The 22,243-nt window shown below is 42.4% G+C and overlaps 6 protein-coding genes across 7 annotated transcripts; 4 read left to right on the top strand and 2 right to left on the bottom strand.

Annotated features, from left to right (window-relative positions):
- The first annotated feature begins 182 nt into the window (after nt 1–182).
- LOC124198644 (telomere length and silencing protein 1 homolog) lies at nt 183–1,566 on the top strand. Its single transcript, XM_046594593.1, has 6 exons — nt 183–415; nt 483–597; nt 664–818; nt 882–1,085; nt 1,154–1,287; nt 1,353–1,566. The coding sequence occupies exons 1-6, from the start codon at nt 279–281 to the stop codon at nt 1,523–1,525; spliced, it is 918 nt and encodes a 305-aa protein (XP_046450549.1). The 5' UTR covers nt 183–278; the 3' UTR covers nt 1,526–1,566.
- Nucleotides 1,471–3,879, bottom strand: LOC124198643 (zinc finger CCHC domain-containing protein 8 homolog). Its single transcript, XM_046594592.1, has 6 exons — nt 3,208–3,879; nt 3,006–3,143; nt 2,759–2,943; nt 2,349–2,655; nt 2,168–2,284; nt 1,471–2,107 (listed from the first exon to the last, which is right to left on the bottom strand). The coding sequence occupies exons 1-6, from the start codon at nt 3,574–3,576 to the stop codon at nt 1,589–1,591; spliced, it is 1,635 nt and encodes a 544-aa protein (XP_046450548.1). The 5' UTR covers nt 3,577–3,879; the 3' UTR covers nt 1,471–1,588.
- Nucleotides 3,832–8,877, top strand: LOC124198642 (insulin-degrading enzyme-like). Its single transcript, XM_046594591.1, has 16 exons — nt 3,832–4,373; nt 4,429–4,616; nt 4,688–4,807; nt 4,878–5,258; nt 5,335–5,537; nt 5,603–5,803; nt 5,872–6,113; nt 6,183–6,378; nt 6,443–6,552; nt 6,623–6,767; nt 6,848–6,984; nt 7,053–7,239; nt 7,344–7,455; nt 7,529–7,774; nt 7,837–7,883; nt 8,003–8,877. The coding sequence occupies exons 1-16, from the start codon at nt 4,255–4,257 to the stop codon at nt 8,462–8,464; spliced, it is 3,096 nt and encodes a 1,031-aa protein (XP_046450547.1). The 5' UTR covers nt 3,832–4,254; the 3' UTR covers nt 8,465–8,877.
- Nucleotides 8,878–10,031: 1,154 nt separating this feature from the next.
- Nucleotides 10,032–11,344, top strand: LOC124198645 (ferritin-1 heavy chain-like). The gene is made up of 4 exons (XM_046594594.1): nt 10,032–10,315; nt 10,522–10,808; nt 10,899–11,015; nt 11,078–11,344. The coding sequence occupies exons 1-4, from the start codon at nt 10,156–10,158 to the stop codon at nt 11,225–11,227; spliced, it is 714 nt and encodes a 237-aa protein (XP_046450550.1). The 5' UTR covers nt 10,032–10,155; the 3' UTR covers nt 11,228–11,344.
- A 3,476-nt stretch (nt 11,345–14,820) lies between these two features.
- LOC124198647 (ferritin subunit-like) lies at nt 14,821–16,375 on the bottom strand. Its single transcript, XM_046594598.1, has 5 exons — nt 16,215–16,375; nt 16,027–16,136; nt 15,791–15,943; nt 15,562–15,693; nt 14,821–15,248 (listed from the first exon to the last, which is right to left on the bottom strand). Exons 1-5 carry the CDS (start codon nt 16,276–16,278, stop codon nt 15,090–15,092), a joined length of 618 nt encoding a protein of 205 aa, XP_046450554.1. The 5' UTR covers nt 16,279–16,375; the 3' UTR covers nt 14,821–15,089.
- A 602-nt stretch (nt 16,376–16,977) lies between these two features.
- LOC124198646 (ferritin heavy chain-like) lies at nt 16,978–19,462 on the top strand. 2 transcript variants are annotated; one of them, XM_046594597.1, is made up of 7 exons: nt 16,978–17,121; nt 17,202–17,376; nt 17,446–17,552; nt 18,345–18,512; nt 18,647–18,763; nt 18,929–18,992; nt 19,052–19,462. In XM_046594597.1, exons 2-7 carry the CDS (start codon nt 17,235–17,237, stop codon nt 19,135–19,137), a joined length of 684 nt encoding a protein of 227 aa, XP_046450553.1. In that variant the 5' UTR covers nt 16,978–17,121; nt 17,202–17,234; the 3' UTR covers nt 19,138–19,462. The 2 variants fall into 2 exon arrangements, with proteins under 2 accessions (XP_046450553.1, XP_046450552.1); XM_046594596.1 differs by having other exon boundaries at nt 17,041–17,376.
- The last annotated feature ends 2,781 nt before the right edge of the window (nt 19,463–22,243 follow it).

Raw genomic sequence — 22,243 nt, 5'->3', positions numbered from 1 at the left:
GAGTAAGCTCTAACTGTTGCCAGTTTTTGTCAGTTTATTCCTTCATTTAATGACTCATTAATTTGAGAATAATTCTATTTAAATATTTAAGAATAAAAATATTTTTATACCTATCACTCTGGTCAAGTTGAAGAATTACTCAAATACGATTCCGAATTTCCCATATATCGGCAATCTGTCAAGGTTGTATGTCACTGTACTGCTTCTGTTTTGTTTTTGTCTAAAAGAACGGGACGCCTTTTTAAGTTACAGAACAATTAAACAAATCGTAAAAAAATATGGAAGAAATTGGTGATAATTCGGGAGAAGCTTCTCTAACATTTAAATTCAAGAAACCAAGTAGAAAACCTATGAGAAAACGTCTCGAAATTGAAGAGGACGATGATGCTGGTGGCAGTGATGAGCTCGACGTGTTGTATGCACATTCTTATAAATAATATAATTTAAAATGTATTGTCATATTTAATTTCCTAATTTTCTAGGTTAAAGCTGGAAGAGACAAAAGAGTTACAAAAGTTAAGAGAGAGACCCCACGGTATTAGTGCTGTGGCATTGGCAATTGGCAAGCGAATAACTGTTGAAGAGGAAGTTACAGTGGTAAGGCAGTGTATATAGAAATTTATACAAGATCATGCATTAACTAGTTTACTTGTTTAAGTAAAGAATGATCCCTTCAAAGTTACAACTGGTGGAATGGCTGATATGAAGGCAGTTAAAGCTGGAAAGCAAAATAGTTCATCTGCTGATGATGCATATGAAACTGGAATTGGTACACAGTTTTCCGTGGAAACCAACACTCGAGATGAAGATGCAGAAATGTGTGTAAATATTATTCATTTACAACTCTTGCAATTCAGTTATAAAATGTTTATTCTTTTTAGGATGAAGTATATTGAGGAGCAACTTGCAAAAAGGAAAGGTCTAATGCAAGAGGATGAAGATAAAAGTAATAAATACCTGACTCCTGAAGAAATTGCTTTTTCGTCAGTACCTGAATATCTGAGAGTGAAATCTAGTGTCCAATCTGAAGAAATGTTATCCAACCAGATGCTTAGCGGAATTCCGGAAGTAGATCTAGGAATAGAGTATGCCAGTCTAAAACATTTTTATATTAAAAATTTTTACAATGACTTTCATAATTATTTTATTAAAGGGCCAAAATTAAGAATATTGAAGCAACTGAAGAAGCAAAACAGAAGCTGCTTCAAGAAAGACTTCGTAAAAAAGATGGTCCTTCAATGTTTGTTCCGACTAACATGGCCGTTAATTTTGTCCAGCATAACAGATGTACCTTTCTATTATTGATCTATACTTAATTAAAAATTTCTAATCATATTTTTACATATTTTTAGTTAATATTGAAGAATCTGGCCCCCCACGTAAGAAACGTGCTGAAGCTTCTGTCAAACCAGCCGTCCCTGTAGAGTTACCTAAAAGGTTAGACAATGTCGGTGGGAAAAAAGAGCATGATAAGGCAAGCGACGACTTTTATTTCGAAAAGTTCCGGCGACAGTTCCGAAGATGATGAAAGTCTTAATTTTTCAAAAAAATACATACATTTTTCAAATAAACGATTTTTCAGTGCCATTTATTTCCTATTAAACATTTGCTTCGCCTTTTGAAGTAAAGATCGCATCTTTTGAAAAGCGCCCGTACTATTTGGAAGATTTTCGTATAGTTCAAGTTCACCCATGGTCCCAAGTTTCCCATTTTGCGCAAACTTGTCTCGTGAAGGTAGGATATTATAAGGTGAATATCGTATAGAGACAGGAGTTCCCATTGCCAAGAGCTTGCTCTTTTTCGGTGACAAGTCTTGATTGTTGATTGGTGACTCAATATTTAGAGGTAGATCTGATATTGACGAGGTAGGAATCGTCACTGCAGCAATATCCATTTCCTGAACCTCGTTGGTTAGGTTGGGAGATCCACTCTCTTTCAATGTGTCCCCAGTAACGATGCCAGTTGTTGTGTTGGTTGGGTTAGTGGTTTCACTCCCTTCAAAATTTTCTTCAATAACACAGTCATCGTCTTCATCTCCCAACTCAGCAAGCAATGCCTGGCGCTTTTCTTCAAGGTCTTCTATGGATGTATCCATGTCAACGATTTCCTAAAATAAGGAATTTTAACTTATTTGACAACATTTCAACGATTTTATCTAGCAACAAACCAAATTCGTTTCTTCACTAGAATTCTTTTGAGTTTTACTGTGCATCTTTAAATTGGCGATGAGAGCTTCTTTGGAATTGTGCTCTTGCATTGGAGGAAAGTTTAAATAGCGCCAATCCTGCGGTTGATTAGCGTTAAAAAAATTTACACTGTATTATAAAAGCAAAATGGGTTCCACTTACGTCACGGACTCGTCGATCAACAGGAACGTTGAAGCCAGGGTAATCGATGATTTTTTCATAGTCATAAGTAACTGTTTGGTTTGCTTCAGTTGAAGAGGGAGAAGTGGCAGCATCAATCATTTCTAACCCAGAAGAATATTCTTTAATATGCTCTATCCAGCCAGGAGGGTATCCTAAAATCCGCATTTGATAGATATGCAACGGGATTTCAGAACTTCTTAGACCCAAAGCTTCCCGTAACTCTCTACTGATGACACCAGGAGTAAAATGATCAAATTTGCTAGGCTTGTCAATATGATAACGATTCCTAAACAATAGAAAGAAAAATAGTAAGATAGTAAAATGGTACAATGCACTCATTTATGGTGTGACTGTTATTTATCACTTGACTTTTTAGAGGTTAGCATTACATTCGTGCTGGCTGCTTCTGCATGAATGAAGAACGATTTTTTGATATTTCTTTCTGATTCTTTGGGTTTGGGCAGTTCATAAGAGAGTGGTCACCCAAACAGTTAAAGCATCTGTTGTCTTGTTTTACACTATCTCCTGTAGAGTCTGTAGTATCTTCTCCAGATTTGAGAGTTGAACTAAATTCCTAATGAAAAACCAAGAAATAATTATAGTTTAATCAGAATATTTATCCACAGTATTACTTACCCTCGTAAATCTTGGTCCTAATGGTTTCTTTGTTCCCACTTCTGGTGTGGTATCTAAGCAAAACATTCCAGATACATCTTGAACGAAAATAACTTCAGGTCCATTCTCATTTTCAGATATAGGTTTACCTAAGCTAACCTGAAATCATGAAAATACTTAATAAATACCAACAATCATTAGAAGAATAATATTCTATAGTTACAGGTGTGTCCTGCTCAGTAGACAATGGTCCATCAGATGTTGCAGCAGCAGTTTCTGGTTTTGAAACAGATGATGAAACAACATGACTTTCACTAGCAAAAATGATCTCAGGTTCATCATTCCCATCTTCATTAATGATATTTTGAGTTGCAGTTGCTTTTCCCCTTGATTGTGGTGTAGTATTGTCAGTTACTATATGGCAGGATTTTTCTTCTACAAACACAACTTCTGGCTCGTCTTCTTCATTCGCTGTACTGCCATGTTCAGAACCAACTTCATCAACTACAAAGAAAACCTCTGAATCATTGGCATCATTCAATTTAAATAACTGAGTTTCCTCTTCTTCACAATTTGGTTTTTGTGTCGACATTTGTTTAACACTAGCAACACTAGTTTCATGCAAAATTTTAGCTAGATGCTTGATACATGAGATGCCCAAGATAATCACGTGTTTGTTCTGAAGAACCGAAATCCGAGAAACACAAATGAACTTGGTTACTGAACGAACATCAGCCTGTCTAAATAATTATTTTATCACAAAAAACTTAAGCGTCTTATTTTCAATAAAAGTAATCAAGAACTTCGATTGCAGGAAGAAAGAAGTCTTGTCAGTTCCAATCGGTATTTAAAATTCGTCTGCACGAATAGATGTGTTTATAATAACAAGGTTGTCAAAAAATTTGTACTTAATATTATAGTACGCTAAGAAAGATAACCTCATAGACACCGTAATTATTTTTAAAGTTACCTTTAAAAATGTAGAGAAATTTTGCTTATTACGTAATGTAAAGCTTAACCGCGAAATGACATTGCAGTTATTGCACTTTGCACATTGGCGTAAGCAAGCTTAAATGCAGACGACAGGCGAACAATCAATTCAGAATTCACCAGACTTTTCATTTATCTAAAGTCTAAACACGGCATACACAATTTTTTTACCGAATTTTTGCTGATTATTGGTTATTTCTTTACAAACTTTATCAGTTATCGCCAGCTAGCTATGTTACTAGAGAATCTTGGTTCCGGATAATTTATTAACTTTCGTTTGATGCGGATGCTATTTTCTTCTTGTGCAGTAGTAGTGAATATAGTTACAGTAGCCCGCATATCTTGCAAATTAAACTTGAGATCCAAATTATTGTTCGGAAATTCTACTTTACTGTTCAGGTATTATTAATCAAGACTACTTATTGAATTTATTTTTTAAAAAGAGTTATTTCAGGCAAAGTTCATCATCACCTATAGTAAAAATGGAAGGAAAGAATTCCTATAAAAGGTGGGATAACATTGTGAAATCTGAGCAGGATAAAAGGGAATACAGAGGATTGTTGCTGAACAATGAAATGAAAATTTTACTAGTAAGCGACCCATCAACTGATAAGTCTGCTGCTGCTATGGAGGTGAATGTTGGTAAGGATTTTCAAGACCCCTTGCACAAGTATGTAAAGTATAATAGCTTACTTTTCCTATTCTTTGATCAGGACACATGTGTGACCCCCAAGATTTACCAGGACTTGCTCACTTTTGTGAACACATGCTTTTTCTGGGAACTGAGAAATATCCAGTGGAGAATGAATATCCAAGATTTCTCAGTGAACACGGTAAAGATTGATAACAAGATGACAAGATAAATTTGCAGGCTGGAGATCATTTTATTATATTTACCTTTAGGTGGCAGTTCAAATGCCTTCACAGCATCAGATCACACCAACTATTACTTTGATGTTGTCCCTCTCCAACTGTCGGCGGCATTAGATCGTTTTGCACAGTTTTTCCTTACCCCACTTTTCACAGAGAGTGCAACAGACAGGGAAGTTAACGCCGTAGACTCGGAGCACGTCAAAAATATCCCGAGCGATGCTTGGCGTCTTTCACAGCTCGAAAAGTCTACTTCTAACCCGAACCATCCTTATTCCAAGTTCGGTACTGGTAACAAAGAGACATTAGACACCATTCCCAAAGAAAGAGGAATCCAAGTTCGTGAAGAATTACTGAAGTTTCATAAGAAATGGTATTCAGCAAATTTGATGTCTTTAGTCGTACTTGGACAAGGTGACTAGCTCCTAACTACACCTCTGAATTCCGTTTAATCATTATTTCTAATGAGTACTTTACTTTTAAAATCTAGAATCCCTAGATGAACTTGAGAAACTCTGTGTCGGGCTATTCGCCGAAGTTGAGAATAAAAATGTGGAATCCCCTGAGTGGAAAGAACATCCATTCGGTCCTGAAAATCTTCAAGTTAGAGGACTAGTTGTCCCAGTCAAAGATATTCGCAACTTGAATATCACCTTTCCAGTACCTGACATGAGGGAACATTATGCAACCCAAGTAGGTTACTTTAATCCATGCCCAAGGATTGCAATTGTATATAACAGATGAAATGTTTTTGATAGCCGGAACGTTACCTTAGCCACTTGATTGGCCATGAAGGACCAGGCAGTTTGTTATCCGAATTGAAAAATCGAGGATGGGTCAACTCACTTATGGCTGGAGAAAGCAGCGGAGCTAAGGGATTTGCCTTCTTCGGAATTAACGTTGACCTGACCGAAGATGGAATTGAACATGTGGATCATATAGTCACTCTAGCTTTCCAAGTAACATCATTCCCATCATTAGTTACTCATTGTGATTATTTTGTTTATTTTATGTTTCCTCTCCTTAGTACCTGAACATGTTACGAAAGCTGGGACCACAAAAATGGGTATTTGATGAACTAGAAGGTCTTTCTAGGGTGCAATTCCGATTCAAGGATAAGGAGAAGCCGCAGTCGTACGTGTGCAGCCTGGCTTCCAAGCTCCAGTACTATCCCATGGAGGAGGTCATCAGCGGCGATTATTCCTTCAAAGAATGGAAACCAGAATTGGTCACTTCCTTATTGGATATGTTGACCCCGGAAAAAATCCGGTTTGTTACCTTTTCTGCTATTATTGATGAAGAATACGAGTTGATCATAAATTGTTATTTATCACGTAGCATCGCTGTTATTGGCAAAAAGTTTGAAGCAGTAGCTGACTCCAAGGAGACATGGTACGGAACAGCATACAAGATGGAGAAAATTGATTTAAAGGACATTGAGACATGGGGAAATGCCGGACTGTCGGACAAACTGCATATGCCGCATCGTAACGAATTCATCCCCGAGAAACTGGATCTTGTCCCCAGAGAAGAAGTAGCTAACCGTTTATCAATTTTATTCTTTTACATCTTTCCTGCAGTGATTCCTTTCTTTTTAGACTCAAGCCTGGCCAATCACCTTAAAAAATAGTCAACTCAGTCGTGTGTGGTTCAAGCAGGATGCAGAGTTCTTACTTCCCAAAGCGGTGGTCTACATTGAGATGTTCAGGTTGGAGCGCAAATGAATCATAAAACTCTATTGAATTCAATCAAATCTAACGTTTCTCTGTGTTAATCAGCCCCATAGCTTACTTGGATCCTTTGCGTTGCTCTCAAGTCTGTCTACTGGCGAGTTTGTTTCATGACGCGCTGAATGAATTCACTTACGCCGCTGAAGTCGCTGGATTAGGATATGCTCTTCAAAGTACCAAATATGGTCTTCAGGTAGGCTTCATTTGCTTCTATTCAAGACCTTTTTGAGATTATATTTAACGCGTATTGTTTTTGGCAATGAATTTCTAAAGCTGAGCCTCAAGGGTTACAACGATAAGCTGCCAACTCTTTTGCAAAAATTGATTGAGAAGCTGACAACGTTTGTTGTTGATCCTCAACGCTTTAAGATTCTCAAGGAGTCTTATGTTCGGGCATTGCAGAACTTCAGGTAACTAGAGCGACTGTAAAATGAAATGCATTTTTAAATGTTTACGCTGTCATGTCTCTCTTATATAGGGCTGAGCAGCCGTACCAACATGCCACGTATCATACCAACATGCTTTTAGCGGAAAGAGCCTGGTCTAAAACAGATCTACTCAACTCCACGGATGACTTGACGGTGGAATCGCTCCAGTCTTTCATCCCCTTTCTCTTCTCCCAGCTCCACTTGGAATTTCTATTTCATGGAAACCTCACCAAGCAGGTAAACTTTTGATCTTCTAGTCTCTCTCTCTCTCTCTCTCTCCACCAGAAATTAGTTTAAATAATTAATTATCTGAATTGAATTTCAATAATTCATGAGTGCAGCAAGCCATGGACATGGTCGATACGGTGGAATCGGGTCTCCAAACTCATTTTGCTACCAAGCCACTGCTTCCCTGTCAGTTGATACGCGATCGCGAAGTTCAAATGAACGATGGTAAAAAACAAAACAAAAAAAAATTAACAAGTTTGCACTTTCAGTCTCAGCATTTTTGTTTCTCATTTGTCAGGGGCGAACTTCTTGTTTTGCGCCGACAACGAGGTGCACGCCACTCATTGCGTCGAAACGTACTTGCAGCTCGGCTTGGAAGACAAGCGATCCAACATGCTACTCGAACTTGCCATGCAAATCCTCAAGGAGCCATGTTTCAATGTCCTGCGAACCCAGGAGCAATTGGGTTACATCGTGTTCAGTGGCGTGAGACGAGCCCACGGTGTCCAGGGTTTGCGGTTCATCGTCCAGTCTGAAAAAACCCGTACGAAATTAAACGTCAAACTCATTTCATTTTTTTAATTGCGGTTTTATGAATGTCAATAGCTGCCTACGTGGACGGACGCATTGAGGCCTTCCTTCACGGCATGGAGGTAACGAATAATCGATTTTTGTGTCGCAGCTTGGTATTGATCACGATTTGTGAAGAGCTTGATTGTATTGACCCGGCGCTTTTTTTTTCTTTTCTTTTTTCTTTTCTTTGTCTTTTTAGCAAACGCTGAAAGAGATGTCGGTCGAAGAATTTGAACGACACAAGACGGCATTGTCTGTCCGCAGACAGGAGAAACCCAAACAGCTAAGCCACCGAGCCGTGCGCTACTGGTCAGAAATCACAACTGGACAGTATTTCTTCGAGCGTGACGACGTTGAAGTGGAGGAGCTAATGCAGATCACGCACCAAGAGCTGTTGGAGTTTTTCAGTTCGTACGTCTTTCACCAGTCGCCGATGCGCCGCAAAATGGCCGTGCATATCGTGGCGTCGAATGTTTCGCTGGAGAAATCGGAACCGGTGGTGCACACCAACGGCGGCGTCACCTTATCGCAACCGCCACCACAAATCAAGGAAACGGAACTGGTTGAGGATGTAGCGGCTTTCAAGAAAAGCCTACCCCTCTTCCCTTTGGCCGCCTCGACGGACAAGAACAACATCTTGGCGACGAAAGCCAAGCTCTAAAAGAAATTTGTTCAACTTTCGTTCCGCCAACACTTTGTGGTCTAAGGTCAGGGGAATTGTAGGAAGAAAATTATTTTTTTAATTGCGTTTTTTTTTTCTCTCCTCTCTGTTGTCAATTATAATATCGATGCAAAGTTTCAACAGTTGCACACACTCTGTACACCCCCCGCCTACTACTACTCCTTATAATCAATGACCTCTAAAAAATGGGCTGAAACAAATCATTCGTCAATGTTTCTTTTTGTTTCCTCTTTTTTTCCTACCTCTCTTCACTTGAATAGTAACGTCATTTCTAATTAAGCAAACACTACTCGTGTATGTCGAGCGCTATTTAATTCTTGACACTTTTTTAGTTTATTCCATCGGTTTGGGAGAGAATAAACATCTAGTTGAAGAGATCCGTCAAACAAGAATTGGGTTTTTTGGCCTGTCGATTTACTCAACCATCAAATGCCGCGTGTTAATAGGATCGTATTGTTTCAGACGACGAGCCCGGCTAGGATGTCAAAGATCCAATCATCGAAATATTCAGGGCGGTTGTTTTCCGGGAAGGAACTGCCATCGGTGGTGCGTGTTGTTCTCGGTTCCGTGAAATTGTTGGTCAGGTAGTCGCGGAGCAAATTGCTTGACAAGAGGAAATACAAGACCCAACGCAAAATGATAAGACACCGCGTACCCGATTCCGGAATAGGAGCCCAGCCGAAAGCAGAGTCGAGAAAAAGGGGGGAGAACCGAGTGACGTGTCCAATATCCGTTTCGCATGGCGCGGTCTCGGACAGCTGTGCAATAATCGATGGGAGGGGGGGGGGACGGGTCTTGTTGGATATTCGGCGACGTGTTTTTCTCCATCTTGGCGGAGCTGCTGGGCTCCGGCCAGGAGCCGATATATACTTCCCCCCCAAGTAGGTGGCCATTTCTCGCGTGAATGCCGTTGACAGGTCCCGCTGACTAGGCGTGGTCACGGCAAATTGAAATTATTGGATTGACATGAATTCAATAAAGGACATAACATTTCCACCCAAGTTAAGCGGACCGATTCCAGATGGATATATATTCCGCATTCGTGACAGCCAAGACGGCAAACGTTGGGTTTAGTCGGTATTTGATCTACTCTACTACTAGTCTACTACTACCGGGACCGGTCTCGGCACAGAGTTTCAAAAGGATCGATTGTTTCCCTGTGCTGCTGCTGATTACCATCGCTATCCCCCCCCCCCCTCTCTCTTCTATAACTTCGTGTAAAAGTTGAAAGCGACTTTTCGTCATTAGACTTCTTTGTTTGGAACCGAAACCCAGCGACCCTTGCTCCCTAGCAATGTATTCCGGATCCCCAAAAAACCAAAAAAGATAAAAACTCCAATTGACTCAATTACACATGATGATGATTGACCACTTCTTCTTTTCCCAGCGAGCACAAAATGCAGCTGGCCGCGAATAACATATAGCGAGTCGCCAACAACGAGTCCTGGACAATATATTTCCTTTATTGGACCGACAGCCAGCAGTGCTGCTGCTGTTGTTGCTGTGCCACCGATAAAAACAATTTGGTCGCGGATTGTTCTGCCGCCCGCTTGTTATCTGCGGGTTGTTGCGATGGCGGGGGCCGGGCTGCGGCCACAGCAGCAGCTCATTCCTATTTCAGCCATTACCCGCGAATAGCCGGCCATCAGTGCGTCAACCCAATAGCAAGAATGTTCATGTCTCAAATTGCCGTCATCATCTGCCTGGCTCTCGTCGGCTCGGCCAACGTGGTTCGAGCGGGCAAATGCTCCGATCATGTCCTCTCCATGAAAGCCGACGGCGGCTGGTCGGGCTTCGATGGCGAAGAATCCGGCAGCAGCAACCAATACGGTAAGGCTTATATATCGAGTTTTATCCCTTTGATGTTCCCAGGCATGTTTAGCCGGGCTGCTGGGCGGATGTATATACTCTGCGCAAGAGTATAGACCTCTCTAATCTCATGGGGCGGGCGGGGGAGTGCTGCTGCTGCTGCTGCTGCTCTGCTCTCCTTAGATTCTTAATGCGCGTCATCTCTTTTCTACTCACGTGGAAAATAGACTTTACGGCCTGCTCGGCCGTCTTCAGCACGTTCGAGAGGCATCTTCCGCAAGTGCATAATTTGATCAACGAGCACATCGCTCAGAGCTTCGTTTACTCGATTATGTCGAGCCACTTCGACACGGACGCGGAGAACCGTTTGGGATTCGGCAAGTACCTGGCCGACCTGGCCGACACGATGTGGAACAATGCCGTCGAAATTGTCAAGTACACTGGAAAGCGAGGCGGAAGCGTCGCTCCGCTAATGGATAACTCGTCAGGCACCGGCCTCCGCATTTCTGGTGATGTACGAAAACTCGAGAGCTTTTTATTCCACGGCGCGCCTCATTAACTCGAAATTAATTTGTTCCTTTTGAATTGTTTTTTTCCATTCCAGCTCAACCAAGGTATCCGACCCTGGACTGAAATTGAAGCTCTGGCTTTGGTTCACGATCAGCACCTCGCTTTGTCTTCCAAAATCCACCACCTTCACGGAAGTACTCGGGACACCTCCGTAAACAGATCACATTTCTTTTTCTCCCCATAGTGATTCGTTCATTAATTTTCGCTTTACAGTTGGGTCACTTTTTGGAGAACCAGTTCGTGAATAAGAACGTCGAGCTCATCCGCCAACTTTCCGGATTCTTGACCAACTTGGTGCCCATGAGCCAAGAGACCAGCGGCAGCGATTTGGCTCTTTACCTTTTCGACCAATCACTCGCTTAAAAATGTTGGCCGTTTGAAATTCCCCCCCAAAATCATCAACGGACCATTAGAATGTTATTAGTTAAAAAAATAAAATAAAATAAAAGGAGAATACAACATAATCGCAATTGTTCACGACTGAGTGGGTCATTCTTTTCGTTGAAACTTTTTTTTTGTGATGCCACTCCATCAACTATTTGTTTTTCTTCCCGTTGAGACACTGCTGTGTATCTAGCTCGACACTGGTGTGGGAACCGTGTAGTCTGTCTAATGGTTTTTCCCACGCCCCGGACGGCCGGAATAATAATACGAGTGGCATAAAAGAAAAAAAAAGTTGGCAGACTTTTCCAGTGCTGCCTTCCATCACAGAGTGTGTGCATGCGCGTCGTTCGTATAACCGGGTCAGAAATTTATGCGCCCCCACTAAATTTTCACATGGCACCCTATATATATTGTTTGAGCTGCCATCTTGTCAGAAACGTGAATCACGACGCGACTTGAATCGAAATTTACTGCATTTTATCCACTGCGCCAGTGTGCGCAACGTAGAGACGAGAGAGAGGCTAATGGTAATAATTGATGAATAACACGAGCGACGTGATAAAAGTTCATGCATAGCATCGTTATAGTCGTTATAGTCTATAGACGAGAGAGGCTAATGGTAACGGGGAGGTGCCGGTGTGGCGGCAGGTCCCTCTTGGTTAAAAGAAAAATGTCTTGTTGCACTTTGCTCCAAGTTTTTAAAATTCAAATATTTTCGAATGTGATCGTTTACCCACCGAAAAAGTTGCGAGGTACAAAAACATGCCTGATCTGCAGTCGTTCGACAAATGAGAAAAACAAAAACGGAAAGAGAAAACAAGAGTCAACCGCCTAGCTCAGGAATAATCGCATTCCGTCTTATTTAACGATTTACAATCAACGTCACCCAAAATTGTCCAAAAGGAAGAATAAAGATCAATTTTGTCCTACCTTTATGCCTGGGAAATACAGCCAAGCATCTACGTCAGCTGCTCCATCCATCCGCTGAAGAGTCAAATTACACCAGACGGCATAGGGTAAAAAGGGTGTCCTCGTGAATACACCCACACTCACATGGGTGTACACGAAGACATTTAAAGAGAGGGGAGAAATAGAGATCCGTAACTCGGCCGACATCGGTAGTATCTCCAATCAAGAGGGATGCTGTTTGTCTAAATAAAAATAGAAAATGGATTACGACAAAATATTGACAGAAACAACAAGTCAGGAAAAGTTGAAAATGAGACACCGGGTAAACACTATTTGTTAATAAATGGAAGAATGAAAGGTTTACATGTCACTGCATTGATGTAGGTAATGCAGCATTAAAATATCTAGTAGGTCACAGGTCAATAAAAGTAAAGGAATTACCCAAGCGATGATCCTAAGACTGTTGCTGATGACAAGTTAACACCTGCACAACAAAAACTTGCATATTGTGTGGTTATGATGGCTGGCTCTGGCCTGAATTCTGCCAAAAAGGAAAAGGTTACATAATACAAACAAACTGCTATGCATCAACAGGGCATTTACATGAATAATGCTAGTCAGGACATTTCACACATTTGGAACAGGTTTAACTCTTCTATAGCTCCCAAAATCATTCTAATTTTTAATTACCTGCTAAACAGCATGGAGTATGACGGTAATAAAAAACAAACAAATCTATACCAATAAAAAAATCTTGAACTTTGTTTCTGACTTTTTCGAAATTTTAAACTCGATGAAAGCAGACGACACTTGCCCAATATTGTTCTAATCAGCACGCTTACGGAAAATAAGATATCGATAGAAATTAGAAATGAAAAAAATCAAAACCGCTCAAAAAACGTAAGGGAATAAGATGAGGGAATAAAAGTTTCATTTGAAATATAATACCATTTTTTTGTTTGGTGTATAATTCCCCGGTAAGACACCCTCCCCCCCCCCAAAAAAAAAGAAGAAAATCGATTCCCCGACTGCCCCCCCCCTTCACCCGAGGTAATAATTGATAAATAACACGAGCGACGTGATAAAAGTTCATGAGCATCGCCATTCTTTATTGTGTAACCACGGCCCCATGTCTTTTTTTTTTCTTTTACTTTCTCCCGCATGGAAACACACACCCGAGAAATCATTATTATTTAACTCGCAAACATCTACCCACCACCACTACTGGGAGTATTTTCCTTTTCCTTTTTTTTTTACAGTTTCTCACCCAAACCACGCGGGAAACAGTCCCGCAACACGCGAGATGATGTTGTTGTTGTTTTATTTTTCCTGGCCACTGGTTTTCCGCGGGCGTGATAAAGCCAATCACGCCGCCGAGTCCTCGTCGGTCGATCGGCCTTGGTACATATAGCATATATAACCGTAAAGGTCAAATTCGATGTGTCGGTGAACATCAAAATAAAAGCTACTAGACCGACGACGAGCTCGGCGGCGCTCATCGATTTGTGGTTTTTGAGATAAAGGCGATCGATTGTTGGCGTGTGTGATGATTAATGAATTGGTTTCGTGTACATACACACACACACACAATGCATTGCCATTGTTTTTCTTCAGGCCACACTCGGCTTTGTCTACGCCGCGAAACATTTGCGGCGTTCTCTCTGTTTGTGTTTGCGTCGTCGTCATTTGAAGCTATTAGCAATAGCGAACGCGCAACTTTTTTTTATTACGATTATTTCCCATTTTCTTGCGTGGGGGGGTAGGAGGATGAAGGGAACGTCAATCATCGATCGAAAAGTAGAGAGGGAACCGCCGAGTGTGTCTTAGATAGAGTTGGGAGCCCCTTGTCGTCGTCCCGGCACTCTGCCGTCAATCTTGCCGGCGTGCAGCTCTCTACCCGAGTAAAAGAGGGGGAACGACGGCAGCAATCTAATGACTTGCGGGAGATCCGAAACTGCGCATTTCACGACTAAAATACAGCTCGGCAGCAGCAGAGTCTCAGTTGAGCGAGATGCGCTTAATAACTCAAAGACTTTGCCAAGTATAATGCTGTGTGTGTGTTGAACCCGCCGTTGCTTGACTAGCTACTACGTACTGGCTGATGATGAGGAATGACGAACGTCCGGGAAATCGTGTAATTCCGATGCGCATACTTATGCGGGAGAGCAGCAGTAGCAGCCCTTCATGTTATATGGTATATACTCGTCGTCATCGTGATGATCTACTCTCTCGTTCTCGTCGTCTCTGATGTCTGGAGAAGATTCCGCGTGATCAGAACGCGACCGAAAACGACGATGAATCCCGTCTATTGAATGGGACGCATCCGCATCAGAGTTTCCCCCAGTCAGCTTTGGATGTAGACGAGCGCAGCATTGATATGCACGACGAGCTATATGACGTGATGTTTCCATTTGTTAACCATATCCCGAGAGTTGTTGTGACGCGATATCAAATCTATTTGCGCAACCAGTTCAAGTTGCTGCAGCCATGGAAATCAGAGAGTAGAAACTTGGGTGTATTTTTTTTTAATAATCTGAGAGTTTATATCCGCCGTTCTATACGTACCCTTTTGTATGGATTTCGCTAGCGTCGTCATCAACGGATTGTGAAAAGAATTAAAAGATAAATTAATGAAATCATTTTCTTAATGGGGGGCGAAGAAGAAAGTCTAGAAATGTTTATTTGTTTCCCGGCCGCTTAAATTTTAAAAGGCTACAACCGGAATCGATCAAATAAGACTATCTAATAAGGACTGTAATTAAGTCGAAGAGGAATGGTTTTTTTTTTATTCAACTACAAAATTTCTAAACTTTCAAAAGTGTGGGGAGGGGGAAAATGGCGACCGCAATGCAGTGTGCGAAAGTTTTGGGGGGAGTAGAACAAGTTTTCGATGATCTTGTATCCATCCAGCAGCGGAGCGGAGAGGATTCTCTCAAACGGCCATTGATTTGGACAAGTTGTTGTCAAAGATCCATTCGCCAAGTCTCGGCTGCTTCCTGAGCACGCCCTGCAGGGTGTTAGCGAGTCCGGCGACGTTTCGTTGTCCCTTGAGTTGCTCTTCCATAAAGTCGCCAGTCAAGTAGTCAGCCAACTAGAAACGCGCAGAGCAAAAGAGAAAGAAAGAGATGAAGGAAAAAGGAAAAAAAAAAAAATAAAACAAACATTGAATTTAGCATTAGAGTCTAGTCAGTATACACAGTAGCTCTACTATATAGACACTATAGCCCGTGATTGGACGGTACATCATTCCATTACCAGCTGGGGTTTTTTAGATATATGGGAGGGAGCATCGACGTGTTCTGCGTACACTTGAAACTGGGTGGCTCTCCTTGTGTGTGTGTGTACAGTTCATGTAGACATCTGTGCACTCTGTGCGTGAAATGTAATCAAAATCAACTACTCACTTGATGGTCCTCAGCGTCGGCACAATAGTCGATTATCTTCTTGATGGACTCGGTGACGTCTTTCTCCATCTTCAACGCTTGGCGCAGGGCCGACAGTGAGTTCTCCCATTCGTATTTGCCGTTGAGCGGCTCCTGTTACCGGGCGAGAAGAGATTGCGTTTGATTATGATACACGACAAGTGATGGGTGGGTGGGTGGCTGGGGGAAATGACAAATGACAGATGTATACCAAAGAAGACGGCAGGATGTCCAGGTCGTTGTGTCCGCGCATACGGAGGTAGCCCAGGAGCTTCAGGCCGTGCTCACGCTCTTCGGAAGCGCTGTCGAAGAAGAAATTGGCCAAACCTGGGCGTTGAACGGAATAATGGTTGGCCCAGGCACCCTGTAACAATTAAAAAAAACACATGATTTCCAGGCACTGGATTCGACTGGATTATTAGCTCAAATTGATTTGATATTATATACCATGGCCAGGTAAGTCACGGCGGCTTGGAGTTCACGCTTGATGTGACTGCGGAGGTGGTTGAGACAAGTGGAATTGTAGGCATAGTCCTGGGCCGACAGCTTTTCAGAAGCTATAATATTTCATTTGCCCAGGAAAAGAAAAATTCAATTAAAAAGAAATCAACTTGGATATTATAAAATAATAATACCGTAAGCCGATTGGGCAATCAAAACCACCAAGAAAGCGGAGGCAACTGTGTAGACGAGCTTCATCTTGACACTGTGGAAACGTTTGTTGGAATGATGTGAAATGGAAAAAAAATCGCCTTTTGTTATATGTTACAGTTTGTGTGTGTGTCTATGAGACCAGCAGCAGCAGCACAATATAATACGCCACACACATCTGGTGGCGAGTGTTATCTGTTTTCCCGGCGCTGCCTTGTCGTGTTCCAGAGGCGCACAGCAGCCAGACACAATGGTAGGCAATTGTGACAGTATCATCAATAGCCTTGGCACAGTCCATGGTCCTATAGCAACAACGACATGAGACACATATTCTATCTGGTAGAAAACGAGGCTCAGAACTTTGCCCCACAGACGTTTCCGACTATTTTGGTTTTTGATTCTTGCGACAATACTCTTTTGATTTCAGAGCGTATGTGCATTGCCTAAACAGGGCGCTATATACATACAAGGCTTTTCATTTTGATAGCGGATTGAGTGGCACATTTTGCAATCGTTTATTCTTGCCCGACTATATGCTGTGTGTGCGCGTCTCTATTACATGCATAGAGTCTGCGACGTTGTTATTTGTTGGTTGTTTTCTGCTTTGTCATTTTTCGTTTCGGACCGATTCAACCGGAAAATCGAAATGATTGTCCTTGTATGCTGCGGACCAGATAGTATAATGTTTGACTTTGCTTTGTTCGACACGACATTTCTTATTCTCTTGGCCAACTAATCTTTTCGAAAGCGTTATTTCTTATCACTTTCTCTGCTGGCACGCCATCACCATATGACCCGAGTTGGGAGACTAAAGGCTCTTCATTCCTCATCTAGTCGTTGCTCAGCCATCGTCCGCCAACACATTTTTTCGAAAGCGCCAAAAATTTTCCAGTTTGTTTGACAATTTTTGCTCCAGCGATTTTGTGATTTCTATCTCTAACTTTTCCTTTATACTTGTCAATCGTCGTCAGAAACGACATTAACAACAAAAAATTCCATCAGCCATGAAGTCCGTCATTGCCAATTTCCTGTTTGTCCTGGTGGCCGTTGTGGCCTGCGCCCGTTCGGCCGCCGCCGCCAAATGCTCCGACCACCTTCTCTCCATGAAGGCCGACGATTTCAGCGAAGAAGATGGCGGCAGATACGGTAAATAATTCAAATAAAATAATAATCTGACGACCACCATTACGCAACAACTTGATTACATAATAATAGATCACACGGCTTGCTCGGCTTCCTTCAGCAACTTCTACAAGTACACACCGCAATTCCAAGGATTGATCACCGAACACATTTCCCAGAGCTTCATCTATTCCATCATGGTAAAATATGATTATACCTATTTCTAAATTTAATTCCGATTCATTCAATAGGGCAAATGTCGTTCTTTATATACGGTAGGTCTCTATTAGGTGTGTGATTGAGACTAGCTTGATTGCATTAGTGGACTATATATAGTTAGACGATGTGCAGGAGATAATATACGACTCACTGTTGGTCCAGCATATAGACTCTGTACTAGACGGGGGCTGACGATTTCCGCGAAACGAGAAAATGATTTGTCGCTTCGTTAGGCCTTTATTTATAGTATACTAGTATAAGAGACATTGCTGCTGGCTTGATGAAGCCGGATCTGCTGCTCGATATAAATTGGTTATTTGATATCAATTAAGAGAGCCAGCAGCCGGACAGTCGACCTTTTCTATAGTAAATGAGTCGGAAATAATAATAAGGCTGTGTGTATAGTTGTAATTGTGATCATTATTACGTGTACGCTACTAAATAATCTAGCCCCTTTTTTTCTTTCTCTCTCTCTCTCTCGTTAGCACTTAATTTAGAATAAATTACTTTATAGCTGGCAGAGTTGTTGAATGTTCCTTTCCCGTCAAAATAAATAATAGCGAACAACGGCAGTTTATTTCTGCCGGCTTATGTAATCCAATTAAGATGCGCGGAATACGTCTAAAATTAACCGCAACGACAAAAACGAGCAACAGCATATTCCAAATGAGTAGTTCGATATGAAATGTGTGGTTGTGCGTATATAATTATCCCGATTGGCAATAAAAGGATGAGCTTCTCTACAATTTTTGTTTTGGTTCCTCTATTAAAAGTCGAGCCATTTCGAGACCGACTACGAGAACCGATTGGGATTCAGCAAGTACTTGGACGGTCTGTCCGATAACATGTGGCAGCAGGCCATCAGCTTGATCAAGTACGCCGGCAAGCGAGGAACGGGCGTGGCTCCCATCGACTCCAGCTCCGGCCTCTCCATCAACAACGTAATTATATCTCAAAAGAAATAAGAGAAACACAACAAATATTTGTTTTTGTTTGTTTGTTTTTTTTTGGTCCCGACTCTTCTTACATGTCGATTATTTTCACGCCAACGCGTATATAATTGAACAACACACAGCTGAGCGCTGGCATCAAACCCTGGACCGAAGTGGAAGCTCTGGCGCTGGCCCTCGACCATCACCAAATGCTGGCCCTTAAAGTGCACCAATTGCACGGGTCCGTCAAGGACGCCGCCGTAAGTTTTTCTGACAATGTCCAGGGCTTATTACATTCTCAAGTGCAAGCTACCAGTCGAGATAACCTTTGATACATCCGAGATTAGAGATACTATACTTAAACTTGGTCACTCTGAACATATTTCGGGCGCTAACGGTCAACTATTTCTTTCTTTAACTTCAAGTTTGGCGATTTCTTGGAAAACCAGTTCGTATCGGAACACGTCAGCCGGATCCGAGAGTTGTCTGGTATTGAACTTGTCTGAAATCGATTAATATCGACTCTATATATTATTGTCTATATCTAGGGCATCTCACCAACCTGGTGCCCATGGTCCAAGAGGAAGTCAGCAAAGATTTGGCTCTTTACCTATTCGATCAGTCGCTCGCTTAAGTTGCGGGTTATACAGAAAGACGTAAAAATGAAGAAAAACATATAACCCTTCCAACTTTCTTCCTTCCAGCAAACTTGTGTTCAACCATCAATATATAACACCAGCCATCCAGCCAAACTTTTACACTCTATCCTTTTTTTTTGCTTATTATAACCGTATATAGTACGCACCGGTGTTGTGTGTCGTATATACTTTCTACCTTTTCCTATAGTGTCTCCAGTAGCCCTATAATCAGACGTATATACACATCTATATGTCACAGTTCGTTTAATTGGCTTTTGAAACAAATGTTGGGGGGAAAATAAACTTTCATGTGTAGAACAATTGGTGCTGGCCAAGTTGTGGATGGCACACATCAGATCCTTTTGTCCCCCCGGCCTTTCTCTCTGCTCTCCCTCCGGCAATAACTTATAGACACGGCTACAAGATTATAATTGGTAGAGAGCAAGAGACGAGAAACTCTCGTCTTTAAAGTTGATGCTGCCAACTAGTCCCTGGACTATCCAGGAATTTGTCGTCAGCCCCCATGCAATTGTCTTTCATCGCAAGTACAGAATTTGACTTGTAACATATCTACATCACGATACACACCGCACCTACGTCTGTTTGACACGATAATGCCAATCAAACGCTCTGCAAAGGGAGTCACGTATTCGCAATCACGCGGGACCTTTTATTTTTGGCCGCCACCCTTATCTGAGATAGATTCTGGCGTATATATATATATACAGCGTATGTATTATTTCACGCGGTAGTTACTTATACGTGTGTTGTGCGCGCTAGATCTCACTGCCGGAGAGAGAAAAGTCACGAAGTCGTCAGTTATTTGAAAAGTCAAGTCAGTCGTCGTCGTCGTCGTGTGCTCGGCTTTTTTTCTATCGATAACGAGCGACGAGAATATAACTAGACGACGACGAGAGATACTACTCTATTCTATACTATAGCAAACAGGAGCCAACGTGCCGGGGAACCAATCGTGATTGGCAAGCTCAGCATGTCATCATGTCAAAAAAAAGGGCCTCGAGGTTTTTCTTTCTTTCTTTTCTTCACCAGGATTTTTCAAGGATTCGCAGCCACACTCGACTCTGTGCGCTAACCTATAAGATACAGTTCTCTATTACGATGTGCACAACATTTGTCCCCCCCCCCCTATAGAGAGTCTTTCTCTCTTTTTTATCCGGCAGCAGAGAGAGAGAGTTGGCAAGTTTTGCAGATCACAGAGCCCATCTCATCTTCTCGGATGGCTGGGGCTAGTAGTAGCTCCTGCCAGAGAAGTTTCAGCAAAAAGAAGAAGGAAATGAATAAGAAGCAGAAGCAGCAAAGGATTGACTCTAAGAGTCACAAAAAGAAAAAGAAAAACTGACAGGGGGAGAGTGGAGTGGGTGCAAGCGTCGAGAGAGAAAACAAGGAGCCAACTGTATTGATTATCCGCGCTCCGATGGCATTTCGAGTGAGATAGGGCGGACTCGCACACACATACACAGCTATATAGGCAGCCGGGTTTTTATAGATCTCTCGACTTTGACGACGACGACGACGGTTCAGTCTGTTTTGATATTAATCTTTAGTCGCCTATTTTTTAAAAAATCAAAAACTCGACATGTCGAATGCCTATACATATTTAGATGGATATTATAAGACATCATTTTATATATAACCATGCAAGCGATTCGTTCTCTCTACACTCTGACGACGGCGGCGTCGTCTCTTTTGGGAGACATGCGCCGTCGACTTTTCTTTCAACAACCGACGCCGCCGACGCCGCCGCCGGGGGGGAACTTTTTAGATTGTCAAAAGGGTTTTCGGCGCTTTTTGCTCTAAATGCATCGCACGCAAGATTTGCAAGATGATGGCGGGGCGGCCTGGTCCTGTGCCCGGCGACCCGCAAAGTTTCACTTTGATACAACAATGAATCGATGTCACTTTTGTGACGACAGCCAAAAAATAGCTCTCTTCCTCCTTCTATCAAAAGGACGGACTTAATATCATACAAGAGAGAGCGGGAGAGAGCGGGAGAGAGCGGGAGAGAATGATTGAACGTCAAGCCGCTCGCCGAGAGAGACGGCCGTCTGGGTGGGTGGTCTCGACGGTTTGTGTGCTGTCGTCTAATACATTTCGCCAGCCTACAGCACAGCCCAGCAAAAGGCGGACACACACAAAGTCCGTCAGCTCGAAATGAAACAGTCTCTTAGATTTCCGGCATGTACCATCCAGCGTCCGGCAGCCAGCCAGCCAGCCAGCGCCAGTGCCCCTTTTCTTATAGTACTACTCTGTGTGGTGTATATAAGCGTAGCTGACAGCGCCTGATAGATAGCTGTTAATTAAGCGCAGATGTCGTGTTACTAATGAAAGAAAACCAGGACGGGTGAGCCAAGCAGCAGCAGCTACTTGTGCCCTGTGTGTGGTGGTGGTGGGTTTGATGCTGGCCAGAAACTCGACTCATGTAATAACCTATTCAGTATACACATAGAAACTTATGGCTTTCGCTTGATTGTCGCCTAAATTGTTAAGACGTTTATAATTCAACGCGTCAGTTAAATGTTAACTGTCACATCATTGTCCTATAGTCCATCAGGCGTTATTCCTCCGCTTTTTGTTTCAGTTTGAGATTGGAGAGACTCGTCGTCGTCTGGCTGATGCGATTCTTTATGCAGATGCAGCGCCTAGCTTTATAGTACACATCCGTAGATGTACCGTACACGTGTCGTATGTAAACGAATCTATAGCTAAAAGTCTCTCTTTTTCCTTCCGGGCTCCTCCCTTTCTATTCCGGCCGGCTGCTGTGTATCAAACCAGCTCAGCACATGAGTTTGTGTGTCTGCTGTTTATTCTGCTGTCGTATAGACGTCATCACGCTCTCTCTCTCTGCGGGGCAAGTTCACACCGAGACTTTCCAAAGGCGAATAAGGAAGAGCCAAACCTACCCCCACCCCGTCCGCCGCCACCGCCGCTCCCGGACGCTCTGCCACGAAACGAAATGCGGTTTGCTGGTCGCCACTCCCTCTTCAGCAGCCCAGCCAGCCACCAAACTTTCTTTCACGACTGGCAGCACAACTCACCCGGGAAACATCAATAACTCTACGAGGAGGAGCATCTCGCCGGAAG

Source organism: Daphnia pulex, chromosome 7 (assembly GCF_021134715.1).
Source record: "Daphnia pulex isolate KAP4 chromosome 7, ASM2113471v1".
Taxonomy (NCBI): Eukaryota; Metazoa; Arthropoda; class Branchiopoda; order Diplostraca; family Daphniidae; genus Daphnia; species Daphnia pulex.
This window is presented reverse-complemented; position numbering and strand designations above follow the sequence as displayed.